The sequence below is a fragment of the Lepidochelys olivacea genome (genome assembly GCF_965140295.1).
Source record: "Lepidochelys olivacea isolate rLepOli2 genome assembly, chromosome: 13".
Classification (NCBI taxonomy): domain Eukaryota; kingdom Metazoa; phylum Chordata; order Testudines; family Cheloniidae; genus Lepidochelys; species Lepidochelys olivacea.
Window position 1 is genome coordinate 20,001,893 of NC_140423.1, and position 17,521 is coordinate 20,019,413.

At 45.4% G+C, this 17,521-nt stretch overlaps 1 protein-coding gene and 1 long non-coding RNA gene across 2 annotated transcripts in view; one reads left to right on the forward strand and one right to left on the reverse strand.

The window, feature by feature from the left end:
- The first annotated feature begins 1,542 nt into the window (after positions 1-1,542).
- CCN5 (cellular communication network factor 5) lies at positions 1,543-14,183 on the forward strand. The gene is made up of 5 exons (XM_084645853.1): positions 1,543-2,065; positions 5,054-5,270; positions 8,963-9,214; positions 9,806-10,008; positions 13,385-14,183. The coding sequence occupies exons 1-5, from the start codon at positions 2,006-2,008 to the stop codon at positions 13,406-13,408; spliced, it is 756 nt and encodes a 251-aa protein (XP_084501979.1). The 5' UTR covers positions 1,543-2,005; the 3' UTR covers positions 13,409-14,183.
- Positions 9,047-17,521, reverse strand: part of LOC311529690 — a 35,662-nt gene continuing 27,187 nt past the window's right edge. Inside the window, exon 3 of the long non-coding RNA XR_014713860.1 lies at positions 9,047-9,170. This is a non-coding gene — a long non-coding RNA (uncharacterized lncRNA). The remainder of the gene's footprint in view (positions 9,171-17,521) is intronic.

A 17,521-nucleotide genomic window follows, 5' to 3' on the forward strand; every position in this document is an offset into this window, starting at 1 on the left:
TTCTGGCAATTGACCCGCACCCCATACTGCAGAAGAAACTGAAACCCCTCCAAGCTCACTGCCAGTCTGACCTGGGTGGAAAATTCCTTCCCTGCCCCACATACGGTAGTCAGTTAGACTCTGAGCACGTGAGCAAGAACCAGCCAGCCAGCACCTGAGAGAGAGAATTCTCTGTACCACTTCAGAGCACCGGCCAACCCCATCCAGTGTCTCATCTCCAGCTGTGGCCATCTGTGGTGCTTCAGAGGAAGGAGATAACAAAACAAAACCCCAGAATACAACGGGGGAGAATCCTTTCTTGACCCCTGCTGTACCAGTGTTCCTCAAAGGTAGGATACAGACCTTAGGAGATGTCCCCTACCAGCAGTAGTACCAGACTGAGGGCAATATGTGACCCCTGGATGGTCCTCAGTGGGATCAATGGGGCGGGAGTGGAACCATGGGGTTAGAGCTACAAGGGACTCAGTGTCATGGTATATCTATTGCAGATTGCCTTAATCCAGCCGTGGTACCGTGCCCTCCCCTTTGGATTGTGGAGATCATGCCCATCCCTCTATGCAAGGTCCTGTTAGAAGTGGCAAATGGCAACATAGTCCCCCCGCCCCAGTGTTACCAACTCTCATGATTTTATCCCAAGACTCGAAATAGTTGGTATTTTTCTTAAAGCCCTACCTCCTGCACTCATGAATTTCTGCTTTCTTTTCTTTTCTTTTTTTTAAAGTAAGTTTCTAGCTGTTTTGGTTTTGGAGAAAACCTGGAGACTGTGACCCCCACCGCCCAAATGGTTTAACACCAGAAGGCAAATAAAAAGCACCCAAAATTTTGGCTTAAAAATCTCATGATTTTTTTAGGGCCTGCCTCATCATTTTTCAACACTAGGGATTGGCAACTGTGCTGTAAGGGCCAGATTTTAGGCCCTCAGATGCCCCTTGTACTTGCCCTTTGCAGACACCAACACCCCTGCATGTAGTAAAAACTGAACACACCCTTTAAATAATCTCTCTCAGCAACAGAAGCTCTGTGCAACAGGCTGGTGAGCCACTGCAACAAATCAGTTCTTCAGTGTTAATGCAACACCTCGACTTAGAGGAGATAAACCTGAAATTAGTGAGAGAAGCTCACCTTGCAAACTTCGTGTCCTCAATTTCTGGGAGCCTAAAGCAACTCACTGAACTTCCATAGTGAGTGAGGTACATAACCCTGAGATAGCCACACTGCCTGAGTAACAACCACAGCATCCTGACCCTCTCCACTTTCAAAGTCCTATCCCAGCATGTGGGCTCAGTGTAAAACCTAGGATGGATTCCCTGGGGCAGGCTTCTCTCTGGTTGTTCCAAAGTCCTGGTCACGAGTTTGGGGGGATGCCAGATTATCTGTGTATGTTGATTTTCCACTGGCAGGAAATGTGAGAATGGGGCAGATATTCCAGAAAAAGGTTTATAAAAAGTGGAATCACTTTAACGTACAAATCCAGGGATGAATAGGTCCTGCAGGCTAGAAATTCAAAATCAGCAAGGAAATAGTTCAGTAAACAAATAGGTTCTATTCATTTTGAGTTTGAAACAGCAGGAAATGGTAACTAAGCATGGAGCTTTCATACCAGCCTCAGCTATGGCCAGTTTGCCATTCCCTACTGCAGTCTCTCTGTGCTGTGCACACTTTCCTGCATTCTAGTACAGCCCATTCTCCCCTCTTCTGCTGCTTCTCCTGCTCCTTCAAGCCCATGGGAGACTCTCCCTTCTTTTTGCTTTCTCAGTGGGCTGCACATTCTCACCTTGAAGTGAGTGGAAATGTCAGCTGGAATGTGGGTTTGGGGGGAAAAAAAGAATCTTGATGCTTGTCCAAACCTACTCATGTTTATATTGGAGCCTGTGAGTGACATCAGAGCAGGGAAGAGTATAAACACCAGCAGGACCTTACTCCGAGACTTTTAAAACTGCAAACACATTGCTGCCTCCAAAGTGCCTGGGGACTGATGTGCTGAAGTGCCAGAGAGTAAGGCAGCATGAGAAGCCAACTGGAAAAGCAGCTTCTCTTCTTCTCTCTTCTCTGCGTCCTTTCCAAGGTAAGGAAGCTGGGGGCTTTATTCTTAGTCAAGGAAGCTTTTGGTTCTTACTTACAAAGCAACCTGTAACCAATAGAAACTAGCTTGGTAACTGCAACAATTCAAAGATCTTACCAAGTTTATTAGTATGCATGCTGCAGAATGCATCATATTCATGCAACCCCTTGAAGGTAGAGGCAGGGAGTTCATGACTATCAGGAAAATGTTGAATTAAGTAGCAATGATTTAAAATTAATGAGCCACGTGTATCTCTAGTGCAATTCCACTAAAGACAGAAGAATGACAACAAAGGTAAGTTTGGACCTATATGCATGACCCATCTCCATTATTAATTGTGTCCAAGGCTCCAGCATGCATACCTGCTACCTGCAGACAATTGTATGTAATGGTTTATAGACCTGCTTCTCCAGATTCATTGTCCTGCACTGAAGCCTCTGGGGACACAGAGCCAAGTAACCCGCACTGCTTTTTCAGGTTTACTCAGTCATTATCCAGTTTTCACTCCCAAGATGTAGTGAAGCACATGTACGGCTGATGCCTCCTACAGGATTTTGGTTGCTCTAAAACCAAATTTTTTCCTGAATCTGAAGTGCTGTGAGAAACAATTCCCTTTGCAAAGAGCAGGAAAATTTAAAACTTTTGAATTTTTCAGTTGCAAATTTCTTGAAATGCTGCTTGAATTCCTCAAGTTGGACACACTACAAGCATTGAGATCATTGCAATGTGATGCCTGTTTGAATTTTAACCCGCATACTTTTGGCCTTTAATCATTAGGACAAATTGTCATCTAAGGACAAGCTAACTACAAAGGAACAGAGGAAAACAGGATTAATGGAACCAGATCAGATCAATCATCTGGATAATCTTTCCCCAATAGTGGCCTATAATAGATATTTCATAGGAAAATGAAAACCCATTATAAAGATACATCTGGACAAAGCTGTACATGAAGAAAAATTTCTTCCTGACCCTTATAGCTCTCAACTTATTTCCTGAAGAATGATGATTGTTAGCTCTTGTTATTTCATCCTAGCCAGTGTAACTGTAGCTGTTGTACCTATTGTTATTCCTGTAAATCTCACTACGCTTTTTGTCTCAGTAAAAACATAATTAAATAATAGAAGTGTATTAAAGAGGGGACTGTGCTAGCTATCTTGGATACATTTGACTCTCGCGCCTGCCACTGAAGTTACTACAGGGAGATAAAGGGTCATCATGTGAGTGGCACTGCTGCTGATGAGGAAAATAAACAGCAGCACCAAGATCCACTCTGTCCAGGTGTAGGCTGCAGAATGGGAGGGTGTTGCTATGAGACATGCTGCTAATGAAAGAGGGAAAGGAAGATGGTAATTAATATGAACATTCCAGTGGAATCCACGGATTGCTTCCCTCTTTGTCAGTCACAGCAGAGAAGCCAAGGTCTGAATCAGCATGGAGACTGAACTCTGCTCTGGCTTCATTTAGTAGGCAGGAATGCATGGCACATTGGTAGGGGTAGTGTGCGTTCTCAAGAAATTTACTCTGCTGCTGTTCATGTTGTACACAAGGGGGCTATCAATCCAGCATTTTTCACCAGCAATGAATTCACTTGAAAAATACAAATGAATAGCTCCTGATATTTTTTCTGTGATAACATATTAATGTTCACAGCCAGATTTGCAAACAGGGACCTTCCTGTGTCTGTGAAATATATTTGCACACAGGTAATTGTGCATGCAGAATGGATAATGGATATTTATATCTATCTACCTACCTAAACTCCAGCAGGTCACAGCACTGCAAATCAGCTGACTGTCCATGCAAACAGGCATTTGTGCAAAAACGTTCCTAAGCAATTATCCATTCTATCTGAGCAGCTATATTTTCCAAGCACAACTAAGTTTCCGTTGTTTGAAAATTTCAGCCAAGTGTGCCACTTGCACAACTGGCCAAATTGGTGCAGAGGCTGCAGCAGCTGGGGCTCAGAACATCACTAAGGACACACTAGGGGCCAAAGCAAGAAGTAGTGACACTCGTTTAGTTTCACTCATTTGATTAAGCAAGCCTAATTTTGGGTACCCATAGAAGATGGTAAGATGTCCCACTGGTCTGATACGATGTAATGCCTGCAGGGAAGCTGTTCCAATGTACTACTGTATGTCAATAACTCACATTTTAACCGCTCCACAACAGTACAGACCGGCACAGCTTATTAACAATGTAACACACTTAGGAGCTGTTGTCTAACACCTGCATCTTTTTTGCACAGCCACACTGTGTTGGTGTGTAGAGTTGTTGTTGGGCCAAGTCCTGAGGCTGTGACTCAGTTTCTATTCAGTCCTTACTGCCTGTTCTCAGGCTAAACTCCCATTAAAGTACCAAAATGGTAACAATACTTAATGCTTACCTAGTACTTTACATTTTCAAAGTACTGTGTAAAAAATAATTAACTCAAACCCCTGTTCCAGGGCAGGTCAGTATTATCAACCTCATTTTACCAATGGGGAAACTGAGGCACAAAGCCATTATGTGACATTCCCAAGGCCTCACTGCAAAACATGGTCATTAAGGTTAGGGGGAAAGAGAGGGAGACTCAGGTACTGGAGGAAATAAAGAGACAATGCAGTAAGACCAATTCTCATTGGTTTGTTAAATCAAAACTGGACCAGTACATAGGATGCCCCCTGCAATTCATTCTGAGTAATTTCTAATCTGGGGCTTAATGCTGTGCAGTGCTGAGCATCCTTGAATCTCATTGGTTTCTGTGGGGGCTGAAGATGCTCAGAATCTTGTGGTATCAAGCCCTATAGGAACAGTTGTTTTCAGATCTATCTTGAAGCCTCTCTGTGGAATGCAGAGTCTCCTGAGTCATGCTGGGAACAAAACCCTGACCCCCATGAAATTAAACCCCTAGCAAGCCTGAGGTGAACTCAGTGGGATTCACTGTAAGGTTGCAGCATCAAGCTAAGGAAAAACCCTTTGTGAACACTTATAGTTTTGCTTCCGCAGGTCTGTACTCAGCTGTGCCGGACACCATGTTACTGCCCCTGGATCCCGCCCCGCTGCCCTCCCGGCTCCCCTCTGGTTCTGGACGGATGCGGCTGCTGCAGGATATGCGCGCGACGGCTGGGAGAGCCCTGCAATCACCTCAATGTGTGTGATCGGAGCCAGGGCCTCATCTGTGATTACAGTGATGCCCGCCTGGAGAGAGGAGGAACCTGCAACTGTGAGCACATTCCTCTCACCCTTTTCATTAAAGCCTGGCTGACACCGGGGGAACATCTCCCCCAAATCCCAGCCTGTTCAGCTAACCCCATCCTAAAACGGTTGGGAGCTGCAGCCAGACCAAGTAGCTTGACCCGCTGTCAGGGGAGTGGTTAATAAAAAGTGGTTCTGGACCCCTGGTGTCTGCTCTGCGCTGTAGCTCAAACCAGTTTGCAAGATGGTTTCGCTGACCCGGTTTCAAAGCCAGTTAGAATTTTGAGGGAAATGTCCCCAGTATCAACCAACCCACAGAGCTAGCAAAGGAAACAACTGTCCCAGGGTAGAGAGGGCTGAAATTTATCTGGAACATGCTTATATGGAACCCCAGATCCGACATTTAACCCCCAAAACATGCCTGTTAAACAAAGGCTCTGACCTCAGCGCAGGGAACAGACACAGTTTTATGCCACATCATCAACTTCTGTTCTATCTGGAGTTCTCACAGGAGCGTAAACAAACTCAACAAACACTCCTTGAGTTCCTGTCCTCCTCCGAGAGCTCAAGTCAGCTGACAGGGATGTGAGCTGAGCAAACATCAAACCTTCCCCGGTTACAAGAGCTAATGGGCAACGGAATCACTTCCTTTTGGGGGTTCCCAAGAAATGGCAGTTGCTGCTAGTTTGGAGGACTTACCTGTCTTTTTTAGGTATTTCTGGGATGCTCAATACCATAGTACCTAAGCTCCCATACCACTGGGCTTTGTGCTGTGCTAGGGGGCAGTAGGGCTGTCACAGTCCTAAAACTTTGCAGACATGAAGGACATTTGCAAAGTAAAGTGTCCATGGTTCTCTCGTAGGCTGATGAACCTCTTCTCTGAGCAATTCACAAGGAAGCAGGCGAGAAGGTTGGGAAGGAGGATGGGACCCCTTTGGAGGAGAAGCAATAGACTCTATTGAGAAGCTCTTCTCTCTTTCTCTTTCTGTCTGTTGCTCTCACACACACACACAGACACACACTCTTCAATCACTCTCTCAGTGGCCTGACACTCTTCAGTCCAATTCAATCTTAGTTTATCCCTTCAGGACCCTCTCAGGCAAGAACACAGCTTCCTACAATCCCACACAGGGTACATCTCTGCCAGGGTACATTTCTCCTGCTGATGACACATTTCTCCTGCCGATGACACAGGCAATGAGAATAGGGTCCTGTCCTATACCTGCTCCCCTTCTATCTTCTCAAATGAGACCTTCAAAGCACATGGGCCATGGGACCATGTGGCTGCTGCTCCTCAAAAGTACTTTCCGTCCAGGGGAAGCTGGCACAGCCTGTACCACTTTTAAGGCTTAGTTTACACTACACTACAGAGTTAGGTCGATGTAAGGCAGCTTATATCAACCTAACTCTGTAAGTGTCTACACTAAAATGTCTCTCCCACTTATGTAACTCGCCCATGACACCAACTCACTAACTCCACCCCTGCAAGAGGAGTAGCACTTAGGTCAATGTAGTTAGGTTGACACGGTGTCAGTGTAACACTGTGTTCCTTACATCAACTGTTGTGGCCTTCACAAGCCATCCCACAATTCCCCACACTGACAGTTAAATGAGCACAAACGCTCCTGGTGAGGGGACATACTGCCAACACAAGGAGTGAAGTTTGTTCAATATCTTCATAAATGATCTGGAGGATGGTGTGGATTGCACTCTCAGCAAATTTGCGGATGATACTAAACTGGGAGGAGTGGTAGATACGCTGGAGGGCAGGGATAGGATACAGAGGGACCTAGACAAATTGGAGGATTGGGCCAAAAGAAATCTGATGAGGTTCAATAAGGATAAGTGCAGGGTCCTGCACTTAGGACGGAAGAACCCAAGGCACAGCTACAGACTAGGGACCGAATGGCTAGGCAGCAGTTCTGCGGAAAAGGACCTAGGGGTGACAGTGGACGAGAAGCTGGATATGAGTCAGCAGTATGCCCTTGTTGCCAAGAAGGCCAATGGCATTTTGGGATGTATAAGTAGGGGCATAGCAAGCAGATCGAGGGACGTGATCGTCCCCCTCTATTCGACATTGGTGAGGCCTCATCTGGAGTACTGTGTCCAGTTTTGGGCCCCACACTACAAGAAGGATGTGGATAAATTGGAGAGAGTCCAGCGAAGGGCAACAAAAATGATTAGGGGTCTGGAACACATGACTTATGAGGAGAGGCTGAGGGAACTGGAATTGTTTAATCTGCAGAAGAGAAGAATGAGGGGGGATTTGATAGCTGCTTTCAACTACCTGAGAGGTGGTTCCAGAGAGGACGGTTCTAGACTATTCTCAGTGGTAGAAGAGGACAGGACAAGGAGTAATGGTCTCAAGTTGCAGTGGGGGCAGTTTAGGTTGGATATTAGGAAAAACTTTTTCCACTAGGAGGGTGGTGAAACACTGGAATGCGTTACCTAGGGAGGTGGTAGAATCTCCTTCCTTAGAAGTTTTTAAGGTCAGGCTTGACAAAGCCCTGGCTGGGATGATTTAATTGGGGATTGGTCCTGCTGTGAGCAGGGGGTTGGACTAGATGACCTCCTGATGTCCCTTCCAACCCTGATATTCTATGATTCTATGACATGTAAAAGCGATTCAATTACTGCAGTTGGTTGCACATCAATGTAACTTAGGTTGACTTAATTTTGTACTGCAGACTTGCCCCAAGAGGAAGTCTTTGGGGTTCTGACTCCACCCAGAACAGGGAGGCAGCAGCCTGAGAGCTTTACATTCAGTGTGTCAATCATATTGTGAGCGACTCCCTCTCAAGAGAAACGCAGCAAAACTCCAGTTGTCTTGTTCCTTGCTCCAGTGAGGAATCCCCTACAAGAGCTGCTGCCTGTGGCCAGTGACGGTCCAGGTTCCAGGCTCAGCTGAGGAAATGGGCTGGATGCACACAGAATGAGCTCAGCCTCTGATGAGGGATTCTGGTGAGCTGCCCCAGTGGCTGGCTGCTACCACCTGGCAGCAGAGAATACTAAGAAGTCTGGACTTTGAGTGTCCCCGCAGAACGTGCTACACACTGATGGTTATTATTTATTTATTAGTTAGTGCTGGTCCAATGATTCATCATGAATAAATTATCCGACGCATTTTGGCATTTGTCTCAGAACTAAGCACACATCATTGTTTTCATTCTCTCACCAGCTCCGCAGAGGGACAAAAGATATTCTTTAAAGAATTAATCCAAGAGTTCTTTGCACTAAAAGGTTTATTTAAAAATAAATTACATCACTATTAGACCAGCTCTATTCTTATTTAATATTTATACCCGGTACCACAAGCATGCATGGTGGTCAACAGAGAAAATTCAGCTACTTCTCTTTGTCCAGGCACTTACATTGTGATCACCACCCCCTGAGCCAGGAGAAAAACGCAATACCTGGCATGAGGAGCTCACCAGATAGACACTGTAGTTTATCACAGCCCCAGCAAAGCCAACCACCTGGCTAATCTGGTAGGTTACCTCCTTCACCTAGCCATTCTGGGCCAGATGCAAAGCCCTTTGGAGTTAATGGAAAGACACTCTGATTTCAGTGGGCTTTGGATCAGACCTTAAGCTGAGCCCACAAATAACGGAGTCCCCTTTGTAATTATTGTATGTTTGCCCTCAGTGGAACCTGAGTCCTTCTCTCTGCGTTTGATTGGTCACTTTGTTACTATTGGGTTACTCTGGGTGTTGGTTGCAGTTGAGGAGGGAGACGACAGCTGCGAGGTGAATGGAAAGGTCTATCAAGACGGTGAGGTGTTCCAGCCCAGCTGTAAGATCCAGTGCCGCTGCTCAGACGGAGGTTTTACCTGCGTTCCCCTCTGCAGTGAGGATGTCCGCCTGCCCACTCCGGACTGTCCCCATCCGAGGCGTGTGGCGGTCCCAGGGAAGTGCTGTCAGGAATGGATCTGTGAGAAGCAAAACAGTCACTTCCTTCAGGATGCCAAGCCAGGTAAAGTCCTGAGTGCCCTTAAAGGTAAAGTAACATCCCTGGAAGGTACATTCACCACTGAAAGGGTTAAACCAAATGAAACCTGTTCTTGCAATTGGGTTCCTTACATTGTGTAACCTGCAACAGTGAGCAACTAAGCAACAGTACCTAAAAATGTCTTATCTTTGTTCTGGAGGGAGACCTCTAAGGGTGGGATGACAGATCAATCTATATCAGTGGTTCTCAAACTTTTGTACTGGTGACCCCTTTCACACAGCAAGTCTCTGAGTGCGACCCCCCCTAATAAATTAAAAACACTTTTTAATATATTTACCACCATTATAAATGCTGGAGGCAAAGCGGGGTTTGGGGTGGAGGCTGACAGCTCGCGACCCCTGAGATAATAACCTCACGACCCCCAGTTTGAGAACCCCTGGTCTACATGGCCCATTCACTCATCAACCTCGGACAGCAAAAGGAGAACCCCCACCCCCAACTCCTTTCACAGACTGCAGGTGCTCCTTGGTCACTACCAGCCTGAGCTGGATTCGTACCACTGACCCAGAGCAAAGTACATTTGTGTGTGGCTTAAAAGTCTCTTTCCATGTCCAGTGCTTAGGCCGCCTGGGACAGCATCAGCAAGCTTTTCCTACCTCTGTGAAGCATGGAGCACAGAGTGGAGTGCTTGCTCTGCAACCTGTGGCATGGGGATTTCTACACGGGTGTCAAACCAGAATCGGTACTGCAGGCTCGAAACTCACCAACGTTTGTGCATGCTTAGACCCTGCCAGGCTCTCCCAGGAACATCTAATACAGTAAGTGCTGGGCTTCAGCCAGTAAAACACTGCTAGCAGGTCTGTAGTTGGCAACAGATTTTATAGAAAAAGGAAATCCCAACCACCACTCTGGCGTAAGAACCACTGTAACCCTCTTAGCCACCTGTGCACACACATGCACCAGTCACAAGCTAGCTGTGTGCCAGGGTAAGCTTCTCAGAAAGGCTGTCTCCTTTTTGCAAGCTGCAAACAAACTGCAGCTAGAAAATCCAAACCTGAAACTAAACTGAGTGGTGCAAACCTGAGTTTTTGCCCACGAACTATGTGACTCCAAGAGCAGTGAAGGGTCCAACACTACCCAGAGACTGCTAATGGAATTGGCAAAGCCTGGACATACCCTCTGACAGAAGGTGCATTCACAACTCCCCTGGTCCCCTGATGTTTTCTCCTTATTATCAGTGTCATCTACATCAAATCGGGACTGAGCTGAAGCCAGTTTGATCCCAGGAATAATAGAGCTTTTTATTAAGCTATGAACCCCTCAAAAGAATGTCTGTGACATTCACTTGGAAGTTTGAAGTGGCAAACTAATGTGCCATTGTGGGCCTTCCCTCCTTTATCAGCTACCTTTTAATACCTCCTGTGAGTATCGTTAGCTGTCACCATCCTACAGGGTAAGTTATGCTCACACTAAGGACTGGCCTACCTACCCAATGACTTTTGTACTGGTCTAACTAAGTCAGTTGGGGGTGTGATTTTTCTTAAATCAATATACAGTATACTGCTGTTTATCCAAAATCATATTATCCAAACCTCTGCATTATTTGAATTCCTTCCTTATCCCCCAGCATGACATACATCAGTGGCTCTCAACCTTTCCAGAGTACTGTACCCCTTTCAGGAGTCTGATTTGTCTCACGTATCCCCAAGTTTCACCTCATTTAAAAACTATTTGCTTACAAAATCAGACGTAAAAATACAAATGTGTCACAGCACACTATTACTGAAAAATTGCTCACTTTCTCATTTTTACCATATAATTATAAAATAAATCAATTGGAATATAAATATTGTACTTAGATTTCAGTGTATGGTATATAGAGCAGTATAAACAAGTCATTGTATGAAATTTTAGTTTGTTTGTACTTTGCTAGTGCTTTTTATGTATGTTGTAAAACTAGGCAAATATCTAGATACGTTGATGTGCCCCCTGGAAGACCTCTGAGTACCCCCAGTGGTACATGTACCCCAGGTTGAGAACCACTGACATACATGACATGCATGCCCTCTGCTTGGTGTGGAACCAGGAAGGGATTTGGATAATGCAGAGGTATAGATAATACACCAGAGACAACCCTGGCCAGGACTGTGATGAGGAAGAGGAGAACAATCTTATTTAATCTTTTTATTACTGACGTTGGCACAAAAAGTGGGAATGTGCTAATGAAGTTTGTGGATGACACAAAGCTGGGAGGTATTGCCAATACAGAGAAGAACCGGGATATCATACAAGGATGACCTTGTAACTGGAGTAATAGTAATAGTATGAAATTTAATAGTGAAAAGTGCAAGGTCATACATTTAGGGATTAATAACAAGAATTTTTGTTATAAGCTGGGAATGCATCAGTTGGAAGTAACAGAGGAGGAGAAGGACCTCAGAGTATTGGTTGATCACAGGATGACTATGAGCCGCCAATGTGATATGGCTGTCAAAAAAGCTAATGCAGTCTTGAGATGCATCAGGAGAGGTATTTCCAGTCGAGATAAGGAGGTGTTAGTACCATTATACAAGGCACTGGTGAGACCTCACCTGGAACACTGTGTGCAGTTCTGGTTTCCCACGTTTAAGAAGGATGAATTCAAACTGAAACAGGTACAGAGAAGGGCTACTAGGATGATCCAAGGAATGGAAAGCCTGTCTTTTGAAAGGAGACTCAAAGAGCTTGGCTTGTTTAGCCTAACCAAAAGAAGGTTAAGGGGAGATATGATTGCTCTCTAAAAATATGTCAGAGGGATAAATTCCAGGGAGGGAGAGGAATTATTTAAGCTCAGTACCAATGTGGACACAAGAACAAATGGATATAAACTGGCCTTCAGGAAGTTTAGACTTGAAATTAGATGAAGGTTTCTAACCATCAGAGGAGTGAAGTTCTGGAACTGCCTTCCAAGGGGAGCAGTGAGGGCAAAAGACATATCTGGCTTCAAGACTAAGCTTGATAAGTTTACAGAGGGGATGTATGATGGGTAGCCTAATTTTGGCAATGAATTGATCTTTGACTATTAGCGGTAAATAAGCCAAATGGCCTGTGATGGGATGTTAGATGGGGTGGGATCTGAGTTACTACAGAGAATTCTTTCCTGGGTGTCTGGTCGGTGAGTCTTGCCCACATGCTCAGGGTTTAGCTGATCGCCATATTTGGGGTCGGGAAGGATTTTTCCTCCACGGCAGATTGGCAGAGGCCCTGGGAGCTTTTCGCCTTCCTCTGCAGCGTGGGGCACGGGTCACTTGCTAGAGGATTCTTTGCACCTTGAAGACTTTAAACCATGATTTGAGGACTTCAATAGCTCAGACATAGGTTAGGGGTTTGTTACAGGAGTGGGTGGGTGAGATTCTGTGGCCTACGATGTGCAGGAGGTCAGACTAGATGATCATAATCGTCCCTTCTGCCCTTAAACTCTATGATTTTATGATTCTATGTGGCACCAATCTTATGCCTGCAAAATGAATTGCAGGCACAAACCTGAGCATTTGCCCCTCTAACTACTTGATTTGTGTCTGCAATGCAATTGCAGACATAGAAGTGGGGGTGCAAATTCCTCCCATAAAGGGAGAAAGTCCTTTTGGAAATCTGGCCCACAGAATGTAAAGAGAAGTCAACAGGAGGTAGAGTTACACATCATTGTCTGTGTAAGGGCTCTTCTAAACACAAAAGTTGTACTGCATATAAATACATATTTGGTGGGTACAGAAAGAGAAGGCAGGCAGCAGCCTGGAGAAAATGTTGGTCTATCTGCTCGTGTTAAATGGAGTTAGTTCTGGCACACATGTGGTGGGGATGGTGAAGCATGACTCTAGACATAATTACTAAGCAGTATCAATGGGCCAGAGGGCAGATGCTATCCCAGACATCATCTGCCTTTGAAGAAAATAGTATTCCGACTCCCAGGATGATTGCAGGATAATAAACTCAGGTGATCTGTGATGTCCCTGAAGTTAAAGCACAGCAGTGACATCCGGTTAGAAGGCCATGAGAGATTCCTCTCCAATGAACAGGTCATTCTCACTCAGGTTTAAGAGACATGTCACTGATAGAGACAGTAGAGAAACAATTCTAAGATGCTTTAGTCTCCGGGTTGTCTGTACATTGTCAGTGGGTAAGAGAAAAGTTACACTGTCTGCTCTGTCTTTCCAGAGGGCAAGAGGAGGTGGTTTGTAGCCCCGCCCACACAGTTCAGATTTTGGTGTCAAGACTTCATCTCAGACTGACCCAAGCCCAGGTTGCTACGGTTGCAGCAGAAATGGGTGTTCTACCCCCAATGAAGCTAGGGAAGAACTGACTGACTTCAGCTGCAAAGGAGGATGAAGAATCTGGAACAAGATCCCTGGCCTCTTGCTCGTGCCCATTATGGTTTCTCTAGACAATGTAGGGAAATCCTGCGAGGTGTATTTTAAACCGTGCAGTGGCAACGTAAGCTTATTGCCAGCTTGTGACCGCTGTTGTAGTATGTCCCTTGGAAATGATGCTGTGTGGGTACAGTCACTCATGGGATCATGCATGATCCCCTCTGTGGGAGAGTAATTATAATGCCCCAGCAGGCCAGGCTGTCACTGCTTTTCCAAGTAGGTTTTTATCATTCAGAATTAAGCAATGGGGTTAGTCTGGAGTTAGCTTTGTATGTGGAGTCTGGAGCTGTCACTCTCAGGCAGGTTCTGGCTACCCGCGTGAAGGGATCTCTTAGGAGTGCCGGGATCCCCCAGGAAATGCTCAAATGGAGCAGTCACTGCAGTAGGGGAGGCAAGGAGGGTACAGTAAAGCTGGATCTTCAGACACAAATGTGCTCGGCGTTCCGGGCTGGCTCCAAGGCTCACTGAAGTCGATGGACAGACTCCCATTGATGTCAGTGGGCTTTGGCTCAGGCCCTGAGAGTGCTGAAGAGCGCAATTCCCTGTACATGGATTTAAAAGCATTATTAAAGGTTAGTAGATCTCTGCCTCTCCTCTGTCTGTATTAGGGTCCCATATGGAACGCTCGGCTATCAGCACTGCCTATGGGAACGTTTGGCTCGGACTATCCCAATGCGTGCTCTAAAGCAGTGAATGCCTTCCCAAGCTCTGGGGCAGTATCCACAGCATCACGGGTGCTTCAGCGCATAAGCACCAACTCCCTGGGTGCTCTGGGGCTGGAGCACCCATGGGGAAAAATTGGTGGGTGTTCTGCACCCACCGGCAGTCAAGCTCCCCACCCCGCCCCAGCTCACCTCATCTCCACCTCTGTCTCCTCCCCTGAGCGCGCCGGGTCCCCGCTTCTCCTCCCAGTGCTTGCCACTGCGAAACAGCTTGTTTCGCAGCATAACAAGCTCTAGGAGGGAGGGGGAGGAGCGGGAATGCGGCGCGCTCAGGGGAAGAGGTGGGCCTGGGGCGGGGATTTGGGGAAGGGGTTGGAATAGGGACAGGGAGGGGTCGGAGTTGAGCTGGTGACTTTGGGGAAGGGGTTGGAATGGGGGTGGGACAGGTGGAGTCGGGGCAGGGGGGCGTCGAGCACCCACCAGCACCAGAGAAGTCGGAGCCTATGCTTCAGCGGCCTTTGCAATTGGTACTCTAGGATCCCCTCTCTATCTTGGGATGAGTCTCTATGCTGGGCCTACTTTCCATTTGATTGTGCGCCTTCCATAGAGCTTCGGCTGCTCACCACTGTGAGACAGGAGCATGAAGCAGGCCAAACGCCACAGGGTAGATACTGTCAAATGGAAGCAATCATTACCTGCTGGTAGAGCATGACTCAGAGTCCATTAACTTGGCACAGTTGCCCAGAAAAAGTTTGGGAACTTCTATATTGAAGTATGAATAAAAAACCAAAACGTTTAGAACAAGAAATAGGTATGGCCACCCCAAATCCTTCTACTTCTCCAGATGTAGCCTGCAAGGAGGGGAATGCTTCTTTCCAAGGTCTGGGGATGATTTCTTGATATATTTCTTACTGGCCAGATTTTCAAAGGCCCAACATGCCTGCAGCCAACTCCTGATACACGTATACATTAGGGTTTGTGCACACACAAGTGAGGGGTGCATCAACAATGCTGCTCCTTCACCCAAATGTCACACATACTGCTCTGCTTTGTTTTAATTTGCCAGCTAATGCCAAGACATTGATTGTCTCAAACATTAGAAAAAACACCGTAGGGAACAATTCTGTACGGACCTTCAGGGAAAGGACTAGATGGCACCTAATACCATAAGTTCTTATCTCTGATTTGTACAGTTCTATGATTCACATACAATCAGCTCATTATATCCAGCTACTAACACAAATAAACAGCACATATTCAAATTGTCATCAGAACAGGAGTCTTCCTTATGATAGTTTTAATTCACCTTTCTTCTCTGAAAATACTTCCCTCTGAAAGTAACAATGAAGTTCCTATCCAGCAGAAAACATTCTCTTTAGCGTCGCATTCCGTCTACAATACCAGTGGCTTGGCATGTCTTTCAACCAGGCAAACAAGGAATTCACACACTGGTGATCCCATTCCGAAGCTCCGGACATGCCACCTAATATCCAAGCACAAAAACCTAAAGTCCATGGCCAAAAGAAAGGCAGCAAAACAGCAAACGAACCACAAAGCTGGGAAAGGGCCATCTTCAAACACGGAGGGGCTGTTCCAGCAGGAGCAGCTGAGGAGAGTTATTCTGCAGGCAGCCCGAGCTTTATTTTCTCAGAGTGATAATCTTTTAGGGTTATTCAAAACTGAAGTTTAAATGCCCTCTAATGGCCTTGATTTAAATCTGCAGAGGCAACACACTTCTCATCCCATGGACAAATGTGAATTGCAACTAGAACAGAGCTGTGTTTAAGACTATGAATCCAGACAAGATCTGGCAATTTCAGTTTTGTTTTTGTGAATCTGAAAATAAAAATGCGCTCACCTAGCTGCATAGATTGTATTAGTGCATCTCTTAAAGAGAGTGGGCCCTGTTCTGATCTCACACTAGTTTTACGCTGGTGAATCTTCACTAACATCAGTGGAGTTATACCTGATTTACACTAGTGTAAATGAGATCAGAATCAGGCCCAAACAGCTTGGATATGTCTGCAGTTCAGGAAGCTTAAATTTTGATAAGAGAAACGCAGGCAAAATAAAAACATTTAAAATTTCATAACATTTTGTCAGCTGTTTGCCGCCTCTCAATGTTTCTTAAACACTGTTAAATCTTTCCGTTACAGTGGTTTCTATTTTAATTTGCTATATTTCTGTATACATACATCTGTACCAGCTGGGGTGTACATGGATGAATAGTATTATTATTATTTGTATTCCTGTGTCACTTAGGAGTCCCAGCCATGGACCAGACGCCATTGAGTTAGGCACTGGACAAACAGAAAAAAAAGATGATGATGTGTGCATGTATTTGTTATGTGTTGTACCTGTTGGACTGTGGCTATATCTTTAGGCAGGCACACAGATGATTGAGTTGTGTGTATATGCATTAGTTTGTGCCTCTGTACATGAGGATGCGTACCACTTGGGCATGGGGGGGAGGAGGGTGTAGATGATTTAAATTACAATAGCATTTCACTCTCCCTCATTGTGTCAAGTTAACATTAATACACATTACTTTAACCACTCTTCATCTTCCTGAGAAATTACGGGCGGAATTCTCCATCCTTCACTCAGCACTTACTCAAGCTAAATCTCCACTGACTCCCTGACTACACGATCTGGACCAATATTTTTCCACATTTTGGGCTGCGTTCCCTAAATGTCATCATCAGAGTTGATCCCCCTCCTACCACACACACACACACACACACACACACACGAACACAGCACCAAAATACACACCTGGGAGTGCAGAAACAAAAGTCTGAACAACAGATGGTCCTTGTCTCTCCTGCAGACAGAGCACAGCTGCCAAAGGTGAAACTGACCTGTGGTTGGCTGAGAAGTGTGCAATGCTCACTGAAAAATATGCGTAACTCTAGTCATACTCTTTGTTAACCAGCAGAGTACAGTGCATTTCAAGCCATGGAGTAAATCTCTTTGGAATGCTTTCTTTAAACAAATTATGTCTCTATGAAATGTGGGTACTCTTTGTTCATTAAGGTGACCCCTTTTGATAAAATATGTTGACAATTTTGATCCATGTCCCTGTATATAGATAACTGGTGAAAAAAATGTCTGATGTTTTTCAGTCAGCTGTACAGAAAAATGGAGCATAGCTCAGGCTGCACATGCAATAAGAACTTATAATTAATTCTCTTTGGTACCTTTATTAAATACTTTTCAAATGTTGCTCAAATTCATCTCTTACACTGATAAAAAAATCCACG

Excerpts from the sequence above, each read along its gene's own strand:
- CCN5 (XM_084645853.1), top strand. The coding sequence starts at position 2,006 with ATGAGAAGCCAACTGGAAAAGCAGCTTCTCTTCTTCTCTCTTCTCTGC. Across the intron at positions 2,066-5,053 it reads TTCTCTGCGTCCTTTCCAAG|GTCTGTACTCAGCTGTGCCG; the intron begins GTAAGGAAGCTG and ends TTGCTTCCGCAG. Across the intron at positions 9,215-9,805 it reads CCTTCAGGATGCCAAGCCAG|TGCTTAGGCCGCCTGGGACA; the intron begins GTAAAGTCCTGA and ends TTCCATGTCCAG.